The sequence below is a fragment of the Babylonia areolata genome, chromosome 23, assembly GCF_041734735.1.
Source record: "Babylonia areolata isolate BAREFJ2019XMU chromosome 23, ASM4173473v1, whole genome shotgun sequence".
In the NCBI taxonomy this organism is placed as follows: domain Eukaryota; kingdom Metazoa; phylum Mollusca; class Gastropoda; order Neogastropoda; family Buccinidae; genus Babylonia; species Babylonia areolata.
In genome coordinates, this window is record NC_134898.1 from 43,328,078 (window position 1) to 43,354,720 (window position 26,643).

At 38.0% G+C, this 26,643-nt stretch overlaps 2 protein-coding genes across 2 annotated transcripts in view; one reads left to right on the plus strand and one right to left on the minus strand.

Moving 5' to 3' along the window:
* Positions 1-207: 207 nt before the first annotated feature.
* LOC143298104 (small ribosomal subunit protein mS35-like) lies at positions 208-15,617 on the minus strand. The gene is made up of 9 exons (XM_076610795.1): positions 15,448-15,617; positions 14,915-14,997; positions 12,208-12,327; positions 7,130-7,250; positions 6,350-6,489; positions 4,713-4,822; positions 3,902-3,971; positions 3,208-3,327; positions 208-1,739 (listed from the first exon to the last, which is right to left on the minus strand). The coding sequence occupies exons 1-9, from the start codon at positions 15,593-15,595 to the stop codon at positions 1,494-1,496; spliced, it is 1,158 nt and encodes a 385-aa protein (XP_076466910.1). The 5' UTR covers positions 15,596-15,617; the 3' UTR covers positions 208-1,493.
* Positions 15,618-15,680: 63 nt separating this feature from the next.
* The window catches only part of LOC143297962 (protein phosphatase 1 regulatory subunit 12B-like), an 87,671-nt gene continuing 76,708 nt past the window's right edge, over positions 15,681-26,643 (plus strand). The window contains exon 1 of the mRNA XM_076610585.1: positions 15,681-15,929. Coding sequence (XP_076466700.1) covers positions 15,681-15,929 — 249 coding nt within the window. The remainder of the gene's footprint in view (positions 15,930-26,643) is intronic.

Here is a 26,643-nt window from a genome sequence, read left to right on the forward strand (position 1 = left end):
AAGCAAGTATTAAATAAATACATAATAAAAGAAATAAAATACATATCTGATGGAGAGAACTGGGCTGTGTTTTGCTGACAGAACAACCTGACTGCTTCCAAAGAGAGAAAGAAGAAAAAGAAGAATGACAGAAGGAACAGCAACGAATACAGCTCAAACGTTCATCATGAAACCTGCCATACATCAAGACAACAACCAAAGCCAAAGTAATCATCATCTCTTTATTCACCATTACAAAACACTGGTTTAACAAACGCTCATACTTATCACATTCATGCAAATGAATTCATAACAGTTCACATTTGATGACATCTAATTCTCATCCATATTCTGTCAATCTGAAATGGGTTATAAATACACAAAACACAGACATGCAAGTCAGCATATACTCACTTATTCAATTCTTGAAAATGATATTCAGATTCACAGTAAACATAATACCACGGCTGCAAGGAAAGGTATTATTTTGTTTCCACCTATTTAACACATTCTGACTGTTGTGTTGTCTGGGTGTTTGTGTGTATGTGTCAAGGAGCTTATGTACTGCCGAGATGGTATATTTATATACTACCCAAAACAACTGAGGTAAAAAAATTATTTTAAAAAAAAAGGCATGCAGACTGAGTATGTGCCTTTTATTCTCATAGAACTGGGAAAAAAAAAAGAAATAAAATCAATTCAGCTTCAAGAACAACCATCCGCAAGGATGAAAACCCTACCTAAGGGACACAACCCTGACTAGGTTCATGTTTCACCAATGACATTCTGCATCATTGACATAACAATCATGCCGACAGGGTACTGCTATCAATGTTTAGCTGTTGTAAGACAAAAAAAACAGGTCTGGCATGACTTTCTTGCAGACAAGGATGCCAGCCTTTCTACTATGTGGAAGCTGTGTGGTCTGGAAGACCTCAGCTAGTTGATACTGAAACACCGGCTTTGGCTCTTCCGTATGAAACAAAGACTGAAATCCAACCGAAGAAAGTACCTCATATGCATGCCAATGAACCTTCTGCCACAAAGTTTCATAATTGTGCATGCATGTGTACACTGAGGCCAGCCAATCAACACTTCACACACTGTCAAGCAAAAAGACCCCGACAGCACTGAACTAAATGCAATGGACTCCACTGCATGCGTGGGAGTGACTTGGTTTTTGTCAACAATGAAACACTTCCAGCCAGAGTCCTGGGGCCACTTAACCTCACTGTGTGTCTTAATACCAAAATCAAAATAAAACAACAACAAAAAGTATATCACCAAAAAAAAAAAAAAAATGACAATACAGAAATCCGTATGACACAGAAATTCTCCTACCCATGCCATTGTTACTGGACACACAAGTGACAGCTGTTTTTTTTCTCCCTCTCTTATTCACACATACACACCACTGATCACACGCAGTACAAGGTTAGGAACCATCATCACACCTCTCCTCCCTCATCAGAAACCAGCGTACAGACCCACACTCCAGCGGCCACAGGCCAGCATTAGGAGGAAGAGGAGGGGGAGGAGGTAGTGGCAGCAGAAGACATGTCCCCCAGTCCTCCCTTGATGCCCAGCAGTGTGCGAACAGCCTGGCCGTACTTCTGCAGGGTGTCAGGCGTCTCCCCGTCATTCATCATGTCGCTCACCGCCTGCCCATAGTCCTGAACCTCCTTCACTGCCAGCAGCGACTCCTCTGATGGGTCCTCTGGCAAGTGCTGCAGCTTCTGGTCTTCGGGGGCACCGCTGGTCTGTGATGGAACAGAGATATGGACATATACATATATATATATAGAGAGAGAGAGAGAGAGAGAGATAAAGAGAGAGAGACACACACAGAGAGGTAGACAGATATATGGACAGAACACTGACAATTATTGGCAAGTGGCATTTAATGACTCTAATGCCAATAGGGACTATCCAGCTAATGCAAGTGACAAAAAAGAAAATGAGGGGAAATAAACAAGCAAGCCAAAATATATGCGCAAACATGTACAGTCATGCACACCTACATTAATATCTATTCAAGACTACTCATGTATATCAGTCAAGCAACTGACATCAAATAATATGGACATGTGACTATTGTTGAAACTGTGAAAGTCTCTTTCTGGTTATTCATTTATCAGTCCTCAGCAGTCTACCTGATCAATGTGTTTGGTGATCTGAAGAAGACCAGTAACAGTGCTGACTGATCAATTTTTCTCGTGGTATGAAGAAGACCAGACAGTCCTGCCTGATCAATTTTCTTTGTGGTCTGAAGAAGATCAATCACAGTATTACCTGATCAATTTTCTTTGTGACTGATCAATTTTCTTTGTATTCTGAAGAAGATCAATCACAGTGCTACCTGATCAATTTTCTTTGTATTCTGAAGAAGATCAATCACAGTGCTACCTGATCAATTTTCTTTGCAGTCTAAAGAAGATCAAGCAGTCCTACCGGATCGATTTTCTTTCTGATCTGAAGATCAATCAGAGTGCTACCTGATCAATTTGCTTTGTGGTCTGAAGAAGATCAATAACAGTCCTACCTGATCAATTTTCTTTGTCGTCAGAAGATCAATCAGTCCTACCTGGTCAATTTTCTTTGTGGTTTGAAGAAGACAGATCACATTGCTACCTGATCAATTTTCTTTGAAGTCTAAAGAAGACTGATCACAGTGCTACCTGATCAATTTTCTTTGCGGTCTAAAGAAGACAGATCACAGTGCTACCTGATCAATTTTCTTTGTGGTCTAAAGAAGACAGATCACAGTGCTACCTGTTCAATTTTCTTTGAAGCCTAAAGAAGACTGACCACAGTCCTACCTGATTTTTTTTCCTAGTCTGAAGAAGACCATCAAAGTCCTAACTGATGAATTTTCTATGTGGTCTGAAGAAGACCGATCACATTCCTACCTGATCAATTTTCTTTATGGTCTGAAGATCAATCAGTCCTACCTGATCAATTTGCTTTGTGGTCTGAAGAAGACTGATCACAGCCCTTCCTGATCAATTTTCATTGTAGTCTGAAGATCAATCACAGTCCTACCTTATCAATTTTCTTTGTGGTATGGAGAAGATCAATCCTAGTCCTACCTGATCAATTTTCACTGTGGTCTGAAGAAGATCAAACACAGTCCTACCTGATCAATTTTCTTTGTGGTCTGAAGAAGATCAATCAGTCCTACCTGATCAATTTTCTTTGTCGTCTGAAGAAGATCAATCACAGTCCTACCTGATCAATTTTCTTTGTGGTCTGAAGAAGATCAATCATAGTCTTCTTGGATGTGCTGATGTCCCAGAAGAACTTCTCCATGTCTGCCTCCGTCTTCTCTGCTTCCCATGCCTCTCGTTTCTGCAGCATAATATACTGATTCAATTAACACAGAGTCTTTCCATGTAAAACGTTCTCAATCACCACCACACAAATACAGGGGAGAGAAAAACAATTCAGCCTACAGAACGGATCTGAGCTGGACAATCATCAGTTCAAGATCAGAAGACCTGAGGTCTACTGCTAAGCCTTTTTCATGCTGCTAAGTGCTTACAGCTCACATAAGACAAGCACACATAGTCTATTATATTTTCCAAGATATCCTCAGAGAAATAATGACACACAACAACCAACACATTCGGCCAACTGCATCATAAAAGGTTCATCATCTGGTATAATATTCAAGGAAAATCTAAGTGTTTGGGGGTTTTTTAATCCGTACTCCCCACATAATAAAGGACTGTGGATTCCCCCTTTCCGCTGTGTTACAACAAACTTGCGCACACTGTGGAATAACACAGCAAACTTGTGCACACTGTGGAATAAGTCAATAATGGGTGATAATGCAGGCATCAGATGCTTTTTCTGTGGAGAACAAGAGTGTGAACTCTTGTCATTCAATCACTGCCTACCTTGTCTGTCAAATGACACTTACCCAAGACTCATGGTAGATGGCTGTCAGAAGATACATCACATAGTCAAAGTTCTGTTTCTTCAATGGGCACCTGAAAGGTGAATGTTCATTGTTAATGTCATCTATCTTATTTCTATCTGCACATTACTCTTACAACTAAACAAATATGTAATTCATACTGATATGATGAAACAAATATGCGATTTATACTGACACAACGAGACAAATATGTGATTCATACTTATATGATCAAATATGATTCATTATTAGTTTTATGATAGGCCCATATTGGAACTATAAATGTTGTATATAACATGACAATATGCCTCTGTGAGAAAGCAAAAACCTTCTTATTCATTTTGCTCTAAAGAGTCTGTGTCTTATTTTCTCTTTGACTTTTTTTTTCAATAATATCTTTAAACAATGTTAATAATTATAATCCTTTTGAAAATGACATTTATCATTAAAAATAAAGATGCTTATTATAGCGTTATTTCTTTCTATGTCACATCTGCAACGTTAGCACTTTCGTCCCTTCTGACCGCATTTCCACATCTTTAACCCAAATGAACTTCTTTTTTTTCTGTGTTACATTGTTCTGCATATACTAAACCGCCATTATCCACAGTTAATGATAAGATTCAAACAGTTTGATTTTTGGAGTTCATGTTACATTACCTGGCCCCAGTCCTGGAGATTGACCACGCCCCCCCACCCCACCCCACCACCCTCCCCCCCCCCCCCCCCGCCTCCCACCCCACACACATACATTCACACACCACACACACACACACACAATTATCTGCCTTCACAACACACAACAGTGACTCACTTTTCTGACACAAACACCAGTTCACCAGTGTCCGGTTTGTAGCAGTCCCCCACCAGCCGGATGAACTTGTCTTTGGCGTGATAGTCCAGTTCCAAATCTGACAATCGCAACTGAAATAAGAACAGTTTGACTTGTAAGATTGAATGTTTTTACAACACAGTCTACAGTGGAGAACGGTGCAATAAAAGTACAATGAAGTGCAGTCCAATACAATAAACTACAACAGATCATTTACTCTCTGATTAAAAACCACTACACGGACTGAAAAGACAAATTTAAAAGAAATTAACGCACACAGTGAAAACAAAAACTCCAAAATATGCACAACATCATTATGATTACAACTGTTTTGACAGAGCATAGAATAATCAAACAATGCTTACTTTGAAGAAGATGAATTCATAACTTCAACAGTGGCATGTTCAGACTTATGTCCATGACAAGTGAACTGTACAGATTGAACAGAAAGTTCACACATACTGTTGACTGAAATACACTGACAGAACAACAACAAAAAATTGCCAAAAAAACCCAATATACCTGTAAACGTATCAAATCAAATCAAGCAGAGATTTCAGGGCTGATTACCTGACAGGTTTTAAAACCAGTTGAGGAACACAAATTCTGTTAAAAGATCAATCAAAACAGCATTAATTTGACCAATTTACCTACGTCTCCCTCAGTCCACGTAAAAATCATATCAAGTTGAAAACAATGTAAAAAAAATAAAATAAAATAACAAAAAAAATTCACCGTCTTTTTCATATCAAATTGAAAGTATTCATTTCCTTTCAGAACTGAAAGAGTATCTGGAGGGACATCCCTGAACATGATCTACCAGTGAATGTAAACAGGGCTAATTTTGATAACAGACGTAGAAGTCTGCAATGTACTGATACCACATCAGTCTCTTCTTATTCCTAAAAGATGTCGTTTTTTGCAGTCAGTTTCATAGGAAAAGACGGGCAGACTGATGATTCTATATCTTAGATTTAACTTTTACAGCACTTTTTCCATAAGCATTTTCTTCTCCCCATCCAGACAACACAAGCTGAATATTGCATACTTGTGTAAAGGCGTTCCCCTTCATTGTCATGTTTGCCGATTCATTTCACTGTCTTTGTAATTTTCCAGCAATATACAATCATCTCAAGAAAGGAATAGCTGGCAAGTCTTCTTCTTCTTCATTCGGGGGCTGCAACTCCCACGTTCACTTGTACGTACCACTGTTTTTACCCCACCATGTTGGCAACCATACTCCATTTGTGGGGGGATGCATGCTGGCTATGTTTTTGTTTTCCATAACCCAGTAAACGCTGACATGGACTGCAGGATCTTTAACGTGCGTATTTGATCTTCTGCTTGCATACACACACAAAGGAGGTTCAGGACAAGCAAGTCTGCACATATGTTGACCTGGGAGAATGGAAAAATCTCCACCCTTTACCCACCAGGTGCCGTTACTGAGATTCGAACTTGGGACCCTCGAATTGACAGTCCAACGCTTTAACCACTCGGCTATTGCACCAGCACTTTAGATTCATGTCACACTGATCTCAATTCACCAAACATCAGTAGTGAAGGGGTTTTAAAAAAAAAAAGAAGACAAAAAACCTCTCTCAATCTGAATGGCTGACCTTGACAGTCACAGTCCTGGCACGAGGATCCCGTATTGAGGGACTGGAGAAAACATAGTCACTGCTCTCCACTTCCATGGGAAAGTGCTTCTGGCAGTCTTCATCTGTCTCCAGTCCTGCTGGCCACTCTGTGCACAGGTCTGCTCACAAACACACACACACACACGTGAACACACACACATTATTCAGGATCAAGCACACACACATCCACACACACACAAAGTAGTCATTACGTCTGTGCTTAAAATTTTCTATATAAAATATGTCAATAAGGACACCAAAACACACAGATGTGAACAGACACACATTATACAGGATCATGTGCGCACACACACACATCCACACACACACACAAAGTGATCATTACATATATACTTAAAATTTTCCATTAAAAAAAATATGTCAACAAGGATAGAACTGTTGCAGAGCAGGATTTTTTTTTTTCTTTAAGAAAGAATCACCTCTTGAAAAACATTGAATTACACCCAACTCATATCTGTTTGTGTGTGTGATAGAGAGACCAGGTATGACAGTATTTGAGGAGAAGAATGACAGTGAAAGAGAAAGAGAGGTTGTGAGAGTGAGAATGCATGTGAGAGAGAGTGAAAAAGAGAGAAAAGAGTGAGAGTGAGAGAGAGAGACAGGAGACAGAGAAAGAGAGGCAGAAAAAGTGAGAGATCAAGGGAAAGAGAGAGAAAGAAAAATCCTGTGTGGTAATTCATGTGTCAGCAATGCAAGTGCACACATGGTGAATCATTGTAAAACTCTTAGATGCCTTACGTTTCAAAGCAGCACAATGTTTCTTCACATGGTCAGGTGTCAGATGCAGGAAGTTGGGAATCTTCATAAGCTCTGCATTGGCGTACTTGGATGGGATCACACCATCATTCTCTGTGACTGTCTGCAAAACATACAACAAATACTAATCTAGCAGTCAGCACAATACAAGAATAAACAGATAACTGTCAGATAACTGTGTAAACCTGTGGTTTGAGTGTGAAAAGTAGGAACAAAGAACTATGTAAACCTGAGCTTTGACTGCAAAAAGTAGGAACAAAGAACTGTGTAAACTTGAGCTTTGACTGTGAAAAGTGGGAACTAAGAACTGTGTAAACCTGTGCTTTGACTGAAAAAAAGGAACTAAGAACTGTGTAAACTTGAGCTTTGACTGTCAAAAGTAGAAAAAAAAAGCTGAGTAAACCTGGGAATTGACTATGCAAGTATAAACAGAGAACTGTGTAAACTTAAGCTCTGACTGTGAAAAATAAGGAACAGAGAGCTATATAAACCTGTGCTTAAAATATGATAAATTTTTTTTTTTTTTTTTAAACAAGAGAGGCAAGGCCTTCAAGACTCACTTGTGATACACTTAAAAAAAAATTAAAAATCTAATCGTTAAAATGTGTTCTGTATTTGTTATTATAAAGCTTCGGGTTAAAAGAAAAAGAAAAAAAGAAAAAAAAAGTCCAAACGGCAGATTCGAACCACGCGTGTTCGGATGAGAAGAAACTGTCTTATCCATTACACTATCGTGGCTCCTTAACTGATGTTCAAAAATATAATATTTAAACATGCTTTTTTTAAAGGGCGATAAATCGATTGCGGTATTTGCAATGAGAACGCTGTTCAAATCATATTATTCTGGTGTATCTTGGGCATTCAAAAAATCTTTAAGGACAATTAAAAATTCTTTTTAAGTCTGCGGTAAAGGAGACATGGCTATCGCAGCAATCACACTGCAACATTTAGCCGTTTTCTCTGGATCTAGATAGATGTACAAGTTTAGTTACACCCGGTTAACACGGTCGATTCAGTTTCTCTTTTATGTTCATTCTAGTTTTATAGTTTTAAAGTTGATATGAAAATTGAGTATTTTGTTAAACTAATAACATGTAGAGCCAAGTACAAGTACTTCTAAACATATGAAGTGAAAAGGACTTCATTTTGAGAAAAGTCAAGACTGGAAATTTTTGCGTTTCATCAATTCAAGGGTATTAACTCTCATGGTTTATTATTTTTAACTGTGAATTCCGACTGATTCTATGGATATCTTTATGGCAGTTTGGGGTATAATCCAGTAAGTGATGAGGCGTTCACATATCTTTCTTTGAAGAAATATTTAACGGTCTCCTTCTCCAACTTTCCATCACGTTATTGTGTATTGTCGATTGAATATAGGATTGAACAGGCAGGTCAACAACTTGAAACAAAATGGCGTCATTCGCGTTCACGAAGAATATGAGCATGCGCTTTGAATATGTATAAATATGTGTACGCAGTTGATTTTTGCCCATGACCTTCAGGGCTCAGCCAATAGATCTATAAAGTCCACTTGTCGTATTGGTTTTAATATTTTCCGAAAAAGACCACTTGGGCGAATGAACATAGTGAAAGCCCTGTACACTGAGAGTAAAACACACAAGCTTTTTATGTATTGAGTATAACTTCAAAATGTAATGTTTAAGATGAGAAAGATCAGTTTAAAGCAAATTAAGTCCCCTATCATTAATTACAGATTAATTTCCCTTTTTTACTGTCTGCACCAAACGTTTGCAAAATAAATATAACTTCCATGCTTTGCAAAAGAAGTTCCTGCTTGAACAAAAAATGATAATAATGACTGCTCTTGTTGTTGTGTCAGAATACCATATCAAAGTGCCAAGTTTAGAGAATAAAAAAAATATAAATATAACAGTAAATGCAGTTTCCATATAATCTGGCTTCTTTTTTTCTTTTTTCTTTTTTTTTCGTGCCCATCCCAGAGGTGCAATATTGTTTTAAACAAGATGACTGGAAAGAACTGAATTTTTCCTATTTTTATGCCTAATTTGGTGTCAACTGACAAAGCATTTGCAGAGAAAATGTCAATGTTAAAGTTTACCACAGACACACACACACACACAGACAACCGAACACCGGGTTAAAACATAGACTCACTTTGTTTACACAAGTGAGTCAAAAAAACAAACAAAACCCTTAAAAAACCCAACTCCTCTGACTTTACTTCCTTCAGATTTTTTCTTAACTCATTCTATACTGCCCAATGACTTCCTTCTTTATACTCTCTGTACTGGCCCTTTGTTTATGTTACAAGAAAAATATCTAAAAAAAAAATAAAAAAAAAAAAAAGAATGCAATTATATACAGTAGTGCAATTTTGTGATAATATAAGAATAGACAGGACTAAAATTTCACAAAGTTTCAAAGCACTCACTTAATTATTGACTGATTTATCATATTTTGAAAAAAAAAAATCTTGTTTTTTTTTTTCACAACTGACATAAACGGGGTGAGTTTTTCTCATATCACAGAAATTTTTCAAAAGTGGTCTTTTGTAACCATAGACACTTCCTAATTGTAGCAACTGAATGGGCAAATGCGTATGCACAGTGAATATCCAATATAGAATCAGTTTGCATTCGACTTTGAGCCACAGTGTTTGCTGAAGTTGACAGAGACGCCATCTTGTCGAGCAAGCGAGTGAGAAGGGTGACTGTACGCTCACATGTATTGTACTCAAACAAAGGCATTTTCAGCCACAATAAAAGTACAGGTGCACTTTTGGGTCAACGTAGAACAGAGCTGTGCCATTTAGTTTTGCACAAAACCTTTAACCTATGAACTACAATTTTTTTAACTCACAGTATGCTTACCACAGTAACGAAACGTTGTGCACATGAGGAACCTACAGTGTACCTTAGTATACAAAGAGTTAATGAAAGAAAAGAAAGTGTTTCACCATATTGTACACTTAATTTCCTTGCAATATTCTGAATATTTGAGTTGGCTCTCTTTTTTTCTTTTTTTTTCTTTTTTTTTTTTTTTTTTTTTTTTGTTTTTTGTTTTAACCTATGCCAGTTACAGATTCAGAATAATGATTATGTAGAACTTCAGTGTCAAGTAAAATTTTGACAAAAATGAATAATGATTTCAGATGCAATTATTACATTATATTGTTTTATGTTGTGTTGTCAATCATTGTTGTACTGTATCATATGGCATTCCACTGTATTGTTTTGTGCTGTGTTGTTCTGTTCTGTGTTGGGAATGCATTGTATTCCACTGTTTTGTTTTCACCTATAAATCAGCTGACACAGCAATTCACTCATAAATTCTATTAATTAGTATTCTGTAAACCTGTATATGTTTGAACCCCTTTCTTAAAATATAAACACCACTTGGTAATAAGTCAATAATCTTTGACAATCTGCACAGTATGTTTTCCGGATGAGAGTAAATGGAAGGAGAAACACAGGTCCATAAAGGGAGACTACTTTTGCTCAGTTGAAATCTCATTTCAGACACACTCATGATTTAGCTCCCTTCAGTCTTGGAACAATTCCAAGTGGAAATGGCAACTGGCCATTATCAGCAAGGGCTGATGAGTACACAGAAAACTATGCCAGTGGCTCCTAATTTATTATAAAATATTACGCAATTCACACACACAAATACTGAAGTAAAACCTTATAATTTTATGCTGATGATAAAAAACATGTCTCAAAGTGACAAACAAAAAGACTGTATCAACACAGTCCAGAGTTTTTTAATCACTCTGAATATAAAATATAAATATTTCAAAACAACAACAAAAAAAGATAGAAAGAAAGAAAATGGGAGGAGATGGGAGGAGTGCAACCAGATCTGCAAACTGATAAACCAATATTTTGCATGTGGCAGAATCAGTTATTTCTCCCATTTCACAATCAGATCATATCCCATATCATGTTTACAAGCTAACTAACTGAAATGGGCTTCTCAAAACTTTCAAAACAAGCTGAAAACTGTACAACACTTAAATCATCAGAAAAAAACATAGAAGCACACATAAACACACATCAATACATTATACAGGCAATCAAATATTAATTCAGATAACAAAGCCTTTAATCAACCTTTACAAATGAAAACAGTAAACTCCCTCAGGTGTTTTTTTTTTTTTTTTTTGTTTTTTTTTGGTTGGTTTGTTTTTTTGGTTTTTTTTAAGTTTCAAAGCATGCAGACTGATCCACATCTGCTTTGGAAAAATATAGGGGCAGATGCCTCGTCTTTGCATAAACCCAACACACTGGTCAGGCCTTGAAAGGCTGTGTGTAAAACGTAAAACATTCACATAAAGAATAGCTCCTTCATAAATGCACAAGCAGCAGATAGAAGAATATCAGCAACGATATTTTAAAAAATAATAATAATTTTTAAAATGATAAATAATCATGGTCTCAGACAGAACATTACAAACCAACAAGAAAAATGGTAAAAGAGAAAACAAACAAACAAACGAACAGGAGAGTCTGTGAGACAGGGATGGGGAGTGATAGAGAGACAATAACAGAGATAAGGAGTGATGATATTAAATAATGGGGAGTGAGAATAAGCAATACCAGACCTGACAATGACATAACGAGAACAAGCAGAACTCAAAAGCAACAAAAATGAAATGCTTCAAAAGAAGGGGAATGGATGACAGACCCAATATATCTGACAGATCTATACACACTGACGCACAGATGGATAACCAGAACAAGAAAACTTTACACTTCTACAAAATTAAGACAGTGGGATAGGGAGCTGAGAAGAAAACAGCAAACAACAACAACAAATATGGACCTGACAATGACTCAAACAGATAATGAAAACAAGCTATTTTGTAAGTCTACAAAATTAAGAGCTCAGTGGAACTGGGAGTGAGAGGAAGATGGGAAAATGACCCCTCTCTCTCTCTCTCACTGAGACCAAGCGAACTCATACCAGATAACCTCTGAACAAACTGATGACGCATAAAGACTAAGAGTAAGCGAAGGTGCCTGAGTGAGGGAGCCATGTTACAGACACACAGACAAAGAGAAGTGAACTGGTACCTCCACAAACCCCTGCCTAACAGGGAAGGGCACCACTGACCACTTGAAGGAGGTGGCTGCAGGCCACACATTGGTCCAGTCCTGGTCTGTGGCCATCTGCTTGTACCGCGGAGGTTGGGTCTGTCCACAGTCATTCCTTCCATTAGTAAACAGTCTCACACATCACAGAAACATCATTATCAAACATCCTTTTAACTTAGACACATTGTCAAAGTCTATGGCCATCCAGTTGTACTGAAGAGGTTGGATCTGTCATCAGAGTAAAACCTTTCTTTATTACACACTCTCACAACAGTCACAATAATATCATTATCAAACATCCTTTTACTTTTACAGAGACACTGTCAAAGTCTGTGGCCATCTGCTTGTAATGGGGAGGTTGGGCCATGTCATCACAGTCATTCCTTCCATCAGTATACATTCTCACATGTCAGAGAAATATCATTAACAAACATTCTTTAACTTATGCACACTGTCAAAGTCTGTGGCCGTCTGCTTGTAATGGGGAGGTTGGGCTCTGTCATCACAATCATTCCTTCATTTGTACACATTCTCACACAGTCACAGTATTATCCTTATCAAACATCTTTTTAACTTGCACACATTGTCAAAGTCTGTGGCCATCTAGTTGTAGTACTTGTACCGCGAAGGTTGGGTCTGTCATCAGTCATTCCTTCCAATAGTTCCATTAGTACACATTCTCACTTGTCACAGAAACATTATTATTAAACATCCTTTTAACTTACACACACTGTCAAAGTTTGTGGCAATCTGTTTGTAATGTGGAGGTTGGGCCTGCTATCAAAATAAAAACCTTTCTTTATTCTACACTCTCACAGTCACAGAAACATCAATTTTAATCATCTTTGAACTGATAGTAATACACATCGTCAAAGTCTGTGGCCATCTACTTCTAATCGGGAGGATGGGCCCCAAAGTTTCTAAGCTTGGAGCATATTTAATTAAATATAATGTATTACCGAATATTCAATATTTTCATGGCTTCATTTGATATTCATTGATAAATTAAAAGTGTCTTCATGACTGCACTGGAGACAATTATCAAATCTTATCTATAGACATGCTAGCATATACACACACATACATGCACACCCACACAGACAAGGACAGACAATGTGCGGAACACATATGCATCTACATGCATGAATACTGTCCAAACAAGCACAAATATACCCAAACAAGGTCACCATGTGCCTTCATGAATCTATAAGGGATGTTCATAAAAGATTTTCCCTGACCCACAACCCACGGACTGAGAGGAACGAAACTTGGCACAGTTATTAGTCTATCTCTACATAGGTACCACCGAGGGTAACACACTTCTCCCATCACTTAATGCAGCTGTGAAGACCTTGCCTGTAGAAGTCTGCAGGTTCCACCAGAAGCCACAACTTGACCTTGGAAATAAGCATTTCATTGTCTAGGAAGAGCTTGTTCTTCAAAAATGATTTAAAGGTTGGAAAGAGATGGAAGTCAGATGCTGCGAGGTCAGGAGAGTAAGGGGGGGGGGGGGTGAGGAAGGATTTCATAGCTGCAGGACCATGCTTCCCTCTAGGCAACATGCGAGTTGTGAACTGGGGTGTTGTCTTGCAGGAGGCGTACGCCTCTGGTCATCATGCCACACCTATCAGCGATTTCTCCCTCTCTTGACGATACTCCAAAATGGCAGCCTCCACTTGCCAAATGGTGTCTTCATCAATGGCGGATTGTGGTTGCCCGGGAATGGAAGCAGTTTCCAATGATGTCTAACCACACTTGAACTGATGATGCCAGTGCTTGACTACAACATAAGATGGGGCATCCTCCCTATAGTATAAATTTCTTATCAAATGTCCCCCTAGGTGTGCAGCCTCTCAAGTGCAGAAGCATGATGATCGCCCTGCATTCAACTGGCTCCATTATCACATCATACTCCACAATAGCACAGGCCTGTAACAGAGAAACTAGTATGAGTTCAGAGGTGCAAATTACTATGCGAACTATAGAGATCTCTATGTATTATCATACAGTGCAGTTTCAGCCTCTTACAATAACCGGAAGTAAGTCAGGGGAAATATTAAAGTAAGTCAGGGGAAATATTTAATGAACATCCCGCATAGATGATCCTAGCTAGCCAAAAATGAACCCATCAGAACAATTTTGACTTTGGCATTACATCAAAACAAACTACAACCAGTCGAAACAAATGATAATGGAATTGGAACAGTTGGCATTGCTGCATATCCACACACTTTCTCACATGAAAGCCTTAGTGTTCTACATCACAAATCCACACACTTTCTCACACCAATGCCCTAGTAAGTTAGTCACTCAGTGTCCTACAAAAAAAAAGAAAAAAGAAAGTACAGTACTGCACAACCATACTTTCTCACATCAATGCCTTAGTCAAGTTAGTGTAATACAACACTGCACATCCAAATACTTTCTCGCATCAATGTGTCAGTACTATTTTACTTTACTTCACATCCACACACTTAGTCACATCAGTGCCTCAGTACTAGTTCTACAAATACAAAACTGCACATACACACACTTTATTACATCAATGCCTTAGTGTTCCACTATACTTGGTTACATCACTGCACATCCACACACTTTCTCACAATCACGTCAATGCCTTTGTTCAACAATACTGCAAACCATACCGTTGCAATGTCTTAGTGTCCCATAATAGTGCAAATCATACCACTCTTTTCCTTCTCTGAAATCGCCTGAAACTTGTTCTGGGCTTCAAGCCGGGAACTTCGTATGTTCTGAACTCCTCCTCCACTGTGAACAAATTAGATGACTGTCTTAGTTCATAACACAAGTCATGACTATTGGCACAATAGATACATAGTGTGTCTATGAATACATCGTTTCAAAATTAATTTAAACACACAATTAAAGTGACAGAATGAAGCAACAACTCGAACAAGACCAATGTATCTGATCAGCTGATGCCACTTGGTGTTGTTGTTTTTTTTGTGGTTTTTTTTGTTTTTTGGGTTTTTTTCACCGATATAGATGGAACATCTAATTTAGCTCGAACTTCTAATTTCTAAAATAAAGTTACAGGAAGTGGCATGATGTGTAAATGAATAAATCAGTTTGAGAACACCAATAATGACCGCGCATCACAAATCACATTCGAAACACAGCACTTGAAGACACAAGTAGTTTATTTTCAGTTCGTTTTGTGTAACCCACTTGTCCGTCTGACAATGCAATGGAGCATACCTTCAGCAAGTGCTGTCTCTTGACGGCGTCTCTGTAGAATTGCTGATCCATGATGGAATGACCGTCTGTGTAAATTAAAATCAACAGCCGTTCTCAGAAATTTAAGGTGAGTGAAGCACAGTGACCTTACGTTGGCCATGCCTTCCATGTTCTTCAAGATCGTCCGCTACTTCCGGTTCAGCCCGACCAGATGGCGCTTTAATCTTTTTTGGCAAAGTGGAGTTGCAGACAACATGGCGGATGAGGGGCTCCAAGTGAATGCCTTGATACGAAGGCACCAACAAATAAAGCGTTGGGAGGATTCAGAGACTAATAGAGAATCGGGAAGTCCTAGACCACACTCTAAAAGGGTTAAATTTCAGGATGGATGTGTATTTTTGGCTGCTTGTTCGAGTGGTGATAGAGACGAAGTGAAAAGACTTTTGGAGAGAGGAGCTGACATCAACACTGCGAATGTCGATGGCCTCACCGCACTTCATCAGGTAAGTTCACGGCAAAATATTTAATGATCTTCTTGTGTAGAGAATGTTGTTTGTTTTATTAAATTGTACAAACACTTAAAAGTTACTTTCATGGTCGTACTGATGGAGAAACTTGATCTTGCGGAATGACCTCTGAAACAACTTTCCGTCCCATCCCAAATCCAGACATCACTTTCCCATCTGCTCGAACAACTTGGCGTAGCAGACCGGAACTAAAGAACTGTGATGCATTTTTATCGAGCAGTTGCCCACCATCAAGATATAAGTTTAGGATGAAAACGTATTTTGCAAATAGTCAGACAATGTGCCTTTGCAACATTTTGATTTGAAGAGCGGTGTGGAAATTTATGCAGATGTTTTGAGTCCTAACCAGTTCAGGTTGCTGCGGTTTTTTATGTGGCCTGTGAGACTGAAGTGCAAAACTGAATGATGAATATTGCCATGCAACAGTAGAAATACATCACAAGAGTTCGCTTAAATGCAGTCAGCAATGAGTTTTACCCCAAATGGATTCAGACTCTCACTCTCAGTCTCTGTTTCTCACTGTCTCTGTCTCAGTGTTGTGTCTGTCTCTCACTCTTACACTCAATTTTTCTGCCCCCATCCCTCTTTCCAGACACATTCATCTAAGTCTTGGTGGGTCATTTCCAAATATTATGGGTCATTGCAAAAGGCCAAACAGTATTTGGTTACTAGCGCAGCAGAACTCTGTTTATAAACACAATATTTCAATGTCAAAACATGTGGCTGTGTACATGATTACATCACTATGTTTTTGTACTATCTTGTACAACCACCACCCCAACCCTCTGAAGTGGGGTTATGGTAATAAGCTTTTAGTTAAAGTGATCAGATTTCTCTGAGACTCTTTTTCTTTACCACTTTACCAGTCAGAAAAAAAAATTAGCCTGATAACTCAGATATATATTTCCACCCTCACTTTTGCAGTCAGGAAGTCAGAAAAACTTCAGCATTTTTCATAGCACAAGTTCATTGATAAAACTGATAAGAAACATCAACAAGTAAAACCTGTATCAAAAGTTTTTGCCAGTGACTGAGTGAGTGTACAATATGTGATGTTACATAATTGATATGTATGGTGTTACATTTAGTTACTTATTTAGAGGAAGTGTCAACACAAACATAGTTTTTAGAGTAAACTGATAAAAATTCAGTGCATGAATGATACATGATGTGCATTCTGTGACTGTGTATAATTGGGAACCTTAGAGGTAAAAAAAGGGTGGGGAGGAGAGTTGGCAGACTTTATTAACCTATGTCCGAACTGCTTATTTTTCCCAAAGTCCACTTGACATGAATACACGTTTCATATCTGTTAGCTTAATACGTATGCTCACAGTGACATATGCATGCAAACACACCATGTAAACATGCATGCACTCAAACATGTGCTTGTACATAAAATGATGTTGCATACATCATACTCCGAGGATGTTAACTAAAGCACTGCCCAGACATTGGTTTAACTTTTCTCATGACATCCATGCCATTGGAAAATTGCAGGTAAAATCAGACATGCCTCAGTTGCATACCTAATAATAGTAATAAGTGGTTTCAGGAGAAGTATAAAAACAATTTTAAGTGAATAGATAAATAAATAAAAGACTTGAAAATCATTTGAACATCATTCAGTTTCATTTGCTGCAAAATCATGTATTAATACTTGGATTAATCAGATTACCTGGGCTGGGAATGAGGGATGTCATGTGTTCTTGGTATTATTAGTATACATGTACATGTGTTAAAAGTTGTTCCATATGAATGAACAGACAAAATATTTTGAAAATGAAAACTGATTACCAACATAAAAAAGAGATATAATGGTCCTGGTATTAAGCCCTGTCTTGAATATATTTCAGATCAAGAAATCATACCAAATAAGGCACAAGTTTCGGCCATAACATGAACCTCTCTTACTCCCTCTCTCCCTCTCCCCCTCTTCCCCTGCCTCCTTCACAATATACACTCTTTTTGATTCTCTCTCTCTCTCTCTCTCTCTCTCTCTCTCTCTCTCTCTCTCTCTCTCTCAACCCACTGTGACAATGTCTGATCTGCATACTTATATTGTTTTGTCACTTTATTTTGAACCTTTGTTAGAATGTGTAATACACTGCATGCATCAGTGCATCTGTATTAGTCTGTATAGAACTTTATACAAGTTTACATATGTCTGTGTGTGTGTGTAAGAAATGTAATACCCGGCATCTTAAGTCTTAGTCTTGTTCACTTCTCAGTTACAGCTTGCTGTTTTATTTATGTATAGGACTAGGTCACTGTTAGTATTAGATTTTCTTCTTTTTTTAAAAATTAATCATGTGGTTGGCTTATGCAGCGCAGTAGCTGGAGTGGTCAAACTCAAAGTGCTTGACTCAAATCAGGGGATTTTGGGTTTGAAGCCTGACAAGTGTGGTGGGTAAAACTGGTTTTCTCATCTCATATTTACAAGACTTGAGTTAGATGATTTACAGATCTGTTACAGGGGTGTACATATCCACATCACATGGACAACAAATGGGACAAATGTCCTGACCCACCCAAACATTTTCGGCTATTTGTCCTCTTTACACCAGGTTGATTGGGACATTGAAGCCAATCAGTCAACACATTTTTCCACATCATGTGTTGTAAATCAGCTTTGATAAGAATGAACAAATCACAAATTATTCTCACTCAATATCAGTATGTTAGATTTTAAAAGATTCATGCACTTTAAAGAAGCTTCACTTGATGTAAATGAAAACGAAGTCTTCAAATTGAATATGAAGTCTTGAAAATGTTCTTGTATGAAAATGAAGAATATACTTGTATAGATATGATGCTGACATGGATACTTAGTTATAGCGCCTATCCTTAGTCTGAGACCAAGCTCCATGCACTTACAAACATGGGAGTCAATCAATAGCACAACTGGCTGACTATCTGGGTACAGTTGACTGAAAGTACAAGCTGTTTTGGGCGCTTATCATTCGTTAACTGTGTCGTTCAGTCATGTTTCTGTCACACACACACACACACACACACACACACACACACACACACACACACACACACACACACACACACACACACACACACACACACACACACATGCAACTAAGTGTGTGACCTTTTTTGTTTGGTTTTTTTTAATACCGCTATGTAGGCAGCCATACTGAGTTTTTGGGGGGCTGTGCATGCTTTGTGTGTGTGTGTGCGTGTGTGTGTGTGTGTGTATATATATATATATATATATATATATATATATATATATATATATTCTTGTTTCCATAACCCATCGCATGCTGACATGGATTGCAGGACTTTTAGTGTGTTTATTTGATCTTCTGTGAGTATACACAAGAAGAGGGTTCAGGCACTAGCAAGTCTGCACATATGTTGACCTGGGAGGCGCACAGAAACTGGGGATCGAACTCAGGAAACTCTGGCAAGAATCCAACTCTCAGACCATTTTCACCACTTCACCAATACGAAAAAGAAGTCTTGAAAATTAAAAATGAATATATAAATTTCAATGAAGACTTCTTCAGTGTTTTCGCGCCTTCCAGCCAACTCACTTTTTCTCTCCTTTTTTTCCCCTTTTTCAATCTCTCTCTCTCTCTCTCTCTCTCTCTCTCTCTCTCTCTCTCTCTCTCTCTCTCTCTCTCTCTCTGTCTCTGTGTGTGTGTGTGTGTGTGCCATTCTGTCAGAATGAAACACTGATTTGGAATTAGATAAAATCAGATGTTTTCTAACTCAACTGGTTCTATGGTGTTCATTTCCATCCTTTCCATTGACAAGCATTCTTTTCTGGTTTGAACCAGTTCAAGACTTTTGACAACATTCTGAAAGTGAAAGGCTTTATTAATTGTTTTCCCAACACAGACGTTCATAATTACTGTTTTAGTCATGGCAGTTTCATGCTCAAAACTGTGGTACTTAATAGTTCACGGAATTGTGTCATCTACTGATCTAGACGTTCCAGAAAATCTAGCAAAAGGTTCTGATCTTTGGAAAACCTATGTTTTCTTTGGAAAGATCGAGAAATGGTTCGATGTATCATCAAATCTTTTCGGACAGAAAACAAGAAGCAGACACTTTCCTGACCAGCACATGTGCCAAATATGTTATGTCAAGGTTGCATGCTGCACAGTAATGCTGGCCATGTCACATTGGAACTGGTAATTTGGAGAGGATCAACTTGTCACATACATTGATACTATGTCCGAGCCATCAAAGAAACATATTGGAAAGTGACCTTGCCAGTGAAAAAGTAATGGGATATTTATCCTCTAATTACTAAAGGAATATAAATAAATAATCAGACATTCTGAACCATTTGTCAGTCTGTGTCCAATGTTCAGTGCTGATGTACACCCCTTCTGTTAAGTGCCTAAACAACTATGTGTATCATAATTCATATCATATGTGTCTGCAGAAGATCAAATGTTTGGCATAATTGTAAAAATGTGCAACTAGAGTTTTAAACTATAGATGGCGTTGTACTTTTAGTCCATGTCAGAATTTGATCGGCTACACAAAAATGCCAAGTGAACACTCACTATAGCATATTTATCAGAAAACCACTGTTGGTTGTATGATTTTAAGAAGCAGTAGTATTTTAGGGTCTGTGTGCTTGGGATAAATTGCATATTCACCATGTTTTTGCTCAGGATGTAAACAAAGAATAAAGTTTCCACAGTTGGCTGTTTTAATTTGATCCTGTTTTCCCTGCCTTTACACCCAAGCAGTTCGTAACCGTATGCAGAATTAGCCAAGTTTTTACCTTGAGTATTGTGTGCATTGTCATTATCGCACACCATTCAGGACAAAGAAAACAAAAAGTTAATTCTATTCTGTTTTTTTGTTGTTGTTTTTGTTGGGTTTTTTGTTTTTTTGTTTTTGGTTTTTTTGGGGGGGGGTTTTGTTGGTTTTTTTGGTCTTTTTTGTTTTTTTGTTGTTGTTGTTGTTGTTGTTGCTTGGAGGCTTTGAAAGATTGTGTGTGTATCACTGTGTGTGTGTGTGTGATCTGTCAGTATGTGGCGGGTGGTAACTGGTTGTGCTTCATAAAGAGTTTGTAAGAAAATTGCTTTTTTCCTACTGATAAGATTTGGATGAGATCTTATGAATTTAATTACTTTTGCTTAAAAGTAAAACCACACAAAAATATTATTATTATGACTAGTACTTTGTTTGAAGCAAGAACCTTACAAACACAAAATAAAACACTTTGGAATCTGAGAGTCTGATGGAATATTACTCACTGCACATTATTTTTTATGAATATTTTTCTTTCAGACACAAAAGGATAAACACAATTTCAAAGAGGAAGTTAGGCTAACTCAAGAAAATGACAAACATGCATGCCACAGTGCAAATTTTAAATGTTTTAAATGGTGCTGTGATTTGGGAAGGTAATGCTCTTGCATTTTGATTAGGAGTATTCTGTGTTAGAGGGTCAGTTCAAATTTTAGCGTGAGGAAATTAGAATAATTGTATTGTTATCATTGTATGCAGGTCTCCGCATAATTAGGCAGTTTCCCCTGAAACGCAAGAACCCCCCCCCCCACACACACACACACACACACACCCCTCTTTCTCGCTCTCTCTCTCACTTTTTTTTTTTGTTGTTGTTGTTGTTGTTTGTTTGTTTTGTTTTTTGTTCTTTAGTTTCATTATTTAAGTTATTCGCTTAGAGTTAGAATACAGTGTTTGTCTGTATACTATAATGGTATCAGTGTGTTTGAATGCTGGTGTTCTATCTACGGGGGGTGGGGGGGGGGGTTGTTGATTTTTTAACAACTGGACACAACAGACAACTGGACATCTTGGCAGTATTTCATCAGACTAGTTTCAGAGTCCAACTGATCATCATGTACAAAGTGTGTGTGGCTGAGAGAGAGAGAGAGAGAGAGAGAGGCAAAGACATTTTTATGAATTGCTCAAAGTCTGCCTCTGTGTTGGTGCCAAGGTTACCACATTGAAGTATAATCCCCTTGTGAAAATTAAACTTGCGCCGAAAGCAAATCATACTGGCGAAAGTAAATCTTGTCTTTTGGATGATGGTCCAATCATCAGTATTATTAGTACTACACAGTGTCGGATTATTATCATATTAGACTTAGAGATGTTACAGTCACCTGCATTTTTTAGTTGCAAGGGAAAAGTTGTGCCCTTGCATATAATAAATGGGGAAATAAATGAAAGTCATAGCAACCAGCAAGTGTAAATAATTTTAACAATTTAAGCCTCTGTGCAAAAGGTCTCATGTGTTGAGCTCTGAATTTTATTTATTTATTTTTCATTGTGTGGATGCCCTCTGTTGTGCTTTGGAAGACTAAGAACATGAACTTTATTAAGGCCATTTTACCCACCACAGATGAATGATTTTGAATAGGAGATAGTTGGTAAACGAGCATGTGATTACAACTGGTATGAGAGGTTGGTCTGTCTGCGGAAGGAAGGTGTTTGACTGGGGAGGGGGTATCAGGGGAAAAAAGGCCAGTCGCTCTTTTTCTTTTGTTGTTTTGCCCTCCAAGGTGGCCATCCATGATAATGGGTTCATGGAAACTCACTTGAACATTGTGTCTCAGGACTGTCTGAATGGAAAATCAATTTCTTTGACCAGTTTTTATTCCCTTTTTGATCAGAATCAAATCAGATTTTATTCCAGAGCACTGCGCCACTGTGCGTACATTTCTGTGGTTTTAATAAAATAAACTGTCAATAAAGTTTATGACTCATATGAGACTTTTTCATTTTTTTTTTTTTTAATCCCTTTTTTTATAGTTATGTAGTGTAAATCTTTTTTTTTTTTTTTATAAATGTGAATCCTTCAGCACCCCACCCCCAACACACGCGCACACGCACACACACACACACACACACACACACACACACAACAATGAATAAAGCATTTGGTTTTGTGAGGTACCTACCAAAATTTTCATTCTGAGAATCATATCCTGGACATTGCTCATGCCACTTTGTTCTTTCATGATGAAAAACTTCATGGAGACTTTTTCAAGTATCTTTCAGTTTTGTGAAGATTAAAATGTGAGATTGATGGATAGGAAGAAGGAAAACACAGGGGTGGGGGGGGGGGGTGCAACAAAAATTGAAGAAAGACTAAAAGTGACCACAAGCCTCGCTCTGCTTCCCGGTTTGATGGTGGTTTGATGGTGGTTAGGAGCGGGGTTGGCTCCCCTACTATTACCATTCCTGGCCTCCAGTCACACGTGGCTGTGGCTGCAGAGCAACTAACTTGGGGCAGAAACAAAGTACAGGTGTAATGATGTATGCTGCTGTAAGAAAGCTTGGGCCATGCATTTCCTTGCTGTTGGAATCTTGTGTACACAACAACTGACTGCCATGTGTTTGAAGTGCCAGGGCCTGGGCATCAGACCATCTGATGTGCTCTGGTGGCATGGACAGTACACAGATTGCTATTTTGTTTTGTTATTTGGATTGCTATTTTGTTTTGTTATTTGCCTCTTGTTTTTTGTTGTTGTTTTTTTCTTAACTGAACAGAGAACAGATTGAGAAAGATTCAAGATTGTACCTGTTGACAGATCATGCACTGTTTTTATTTTGTTTTGTTTTTTGTCTTGAACGTTTGTTTCTTAAAACATAAATTTGATTTTCACTCAAGAAAAGGCAGCTTCAGAGGGAAAATAGTGAACAGTGATGTTGTGCATGGTAGCATATCTGAGGAACAGAAAAGATTAACAAGATTGAACATGACCCATGAATTAAAAAATGAAAGTTATGAAATTGTTTTTCATACAGAACTGAAAATTAAGAAAATTATAAAGTATTCAGAACTAGGACTTTTGGAGCAAGAAGCAGTGATTGGTCTGTTGGTATTTTGGGTTGTTTTTAAAGATTTTTTTTTCCTTTTTTTAATATATATATACAGAAACAACCATGCACATTTTTGTAAATACAGATACCACAAAATATGGAACTGGAAAAATGGTTTGTTACTGTTAGTCATGTTTTGGGAGAAGAGGGTTGTGTATCATTATATTTATAAGTACCTGCCTGCATGCATATGAGTATCTTCTGACAGAAACACAACACTGTGAGTTGGTGAGGGGTGGGTAGGGGGGGGAGGGTTTGGCTGAAGGGGAATTTCTCAGTATGCCCAGACATACACTATCATTCACTATCACTTTTGACTGTTGTCGTTCTGAGACAACTGCCATCTTGACCAAACAAGCAGAGGTAGGGCAGACATCTCTAAATCCCCACCCCAACCCCTAACTCTTCAAAGTCCCCAGATGCTAGCAGTCAAAGGCACCTCCAGACAATCAGCTAAAAATAGCTTTCCAGCAATAAAAGAGGGAGGGGGCGGTGCTCATGGTATATATACTGACTAAAGAATGGATGCAGCATGGCATGGCTGGTATTGTGGGAGGGGGATCTTTAGCCTCCCCACCACACACCCTCTCCCTCCCCACTGCCAGACCTCCAGCTGCTGCCACAAGGTGGCTCCTCTTCCCACTTCTCTACCTGGCTGTGTGCTGTGGCTTTCTGCTTCCCTCACTGTTCCATGGTTCTTCTTCCTCTACTCTCTGATTCTCTCTCTCTCTCTCTCTCTCTCTCTCTCTCTCTCTCTCTCTCTCTTGCTCCCTCCCCCCTCCCTCCCTCCCTCCCTCTATACAGTTCCCTGATTTTCAGAATAAAACAAACTTATAAGATTCATTGTCCTTCCTCTGAATGATAACTTTGATTGATACGGTGACTCTAATCAAAACCAAATTTTCCTTTAAAGCAGAAATAGAAAACAAAGTTTGTTTTTTGCAAGAGTGTGTTATGTATGCAGATTTGAAGGTGAAGATTCTAAATTGTTCATGCTGTTACACCAATGTTTCAAACTGTTCAAAGTAACAAAGTGCAAAAACACACATAATCTGTCTAGATTTTTACATTTTTCATTCCATCAAGAAACAAATGTTTATGTAATTGGTGTGGTTAATCCTTTACTATAATGACATGTAATGTTCTTTGTTGGTGCTACAAGTACAATTCAGTTTCTCTCCATTCCCCTTTTTGTTATGTTTTGTGGCCTGTAGCCAATGTCTATTAAACCACTTCTAAGTTCTTCAGACTCTCTCTCTCTCTCTCTCTCTCTCTCTCTCTCTCTCTCTCAACATGTCAGCTCAGTTCACCCTCACTCTTTCCCACCTCTACTGGGATTTCACTCTAAATTCACAGCTCGATGAACTGAAGAGACAGTTGTAAAGGACACTGATTTCTTTGCTCATCAGTTTCTAAAGATGTATCACACAGGCACGCACACATTCACACACACACACATGCACACATATTCACACATGCACACACACACACACAGTAATGACACACACACACTCTTTTTTTTAAGCATATATATGTGTTTGTTTCACCTGGATAAAGTTCATGATATAGTACTAGAATTAGTATAAATAAAGAAAATTTAAAAGGTAAGATAGGGATGGTGTAAAACTTGTAATCAACTTTATCAGTTGATGTGTTACACACTTCCCCATCTGACCCATGATGAAGTGTGTAAAACATAAAACGTGGATCACAAGTTTTTATCGTGTTGACCTTTTTAGTGTTTACTGTTAGTGTTACACATGAACTATGAAGGTACATCATCATATTTTAATTGATGATTGATAATATCTATGATTTGCTTCAGCAAGCAACACTTATGGGCGGAAAAAGATCCTTTTTGAAGTCACATTGTTCTTGTTCATTCCAAGAAAAAAAAAATCAGGCATTAATTTTCTCCCAGTTACACTGTTTACAGCTTGACTGAGGACTTTGAGGAGGGGTGGGGTGGTCTACTCCTCAGCTTGTTTTGTCAAGAAGGTAGTTGTCTCAAAAAGACAAAGGTGATGTTGAATGATAGTGTATACATAAGGAAAGTGTCCGGGCATACGGGGAAGCTCCCCTTCAGCAAAATACATTGAAATGAGAGTTAGATCCATACATTTTGCGTTTGTGTGTATACATTGTATGTGTGTGTTGTTGGTTGTCTAATGATAATTTCATATAAAGGATGCCTCATGACTGATCATGATATTGACTGATAATGGAATATTATTGAGAAACTTGTGGATAATTATGTATATATTGATTTTTACTAGTATCATTGTAAACAGAGAAGGGCCTTGTTTGGATTTATATTGTTATACATTAATTCAATTTTAAAACACAGAATATTTGTAATTACAGCCATTAGCGGTTTTTGGTTGGCTTGTTTGACATAAATTATTACTGCTTGTGGCTGTGTACTTGCAAATCTGTAGACATTGTTGGTGGTTGTTAATCAGCAGTGCACTCTGGAATCAGTGAAGCCAGTAGTGCTGGTAATTCCATGATCAAGTCAGAAGGGAAAGCAGATGGGAGAGAACTGTAAGGACTACAGAATGGTACATGGCACAAAGGCATCTCCTTGTGTGTTCCTTGCTAAGTGGCACTGTAGTACTTGTTTAAATGTAAATCATGTATAGTACTTTTTTGTGAAAGAAGTGGTACTGGATTTTTTCAGATCTTGTTGATATCTGTTGTTATTATCAAATGAGAATTTTCAGTTGTTTAGGTTTGTGTCTTATTTTCTGAAAGTTATAAAGAGAGTGTTTGTTTGGCTGTCTATAGTGTAACAGTTTGAAATGTGCACAGAACGAGGTGCTGAAAATGGTGAACTGAAAAAGTTTGGTGAAGG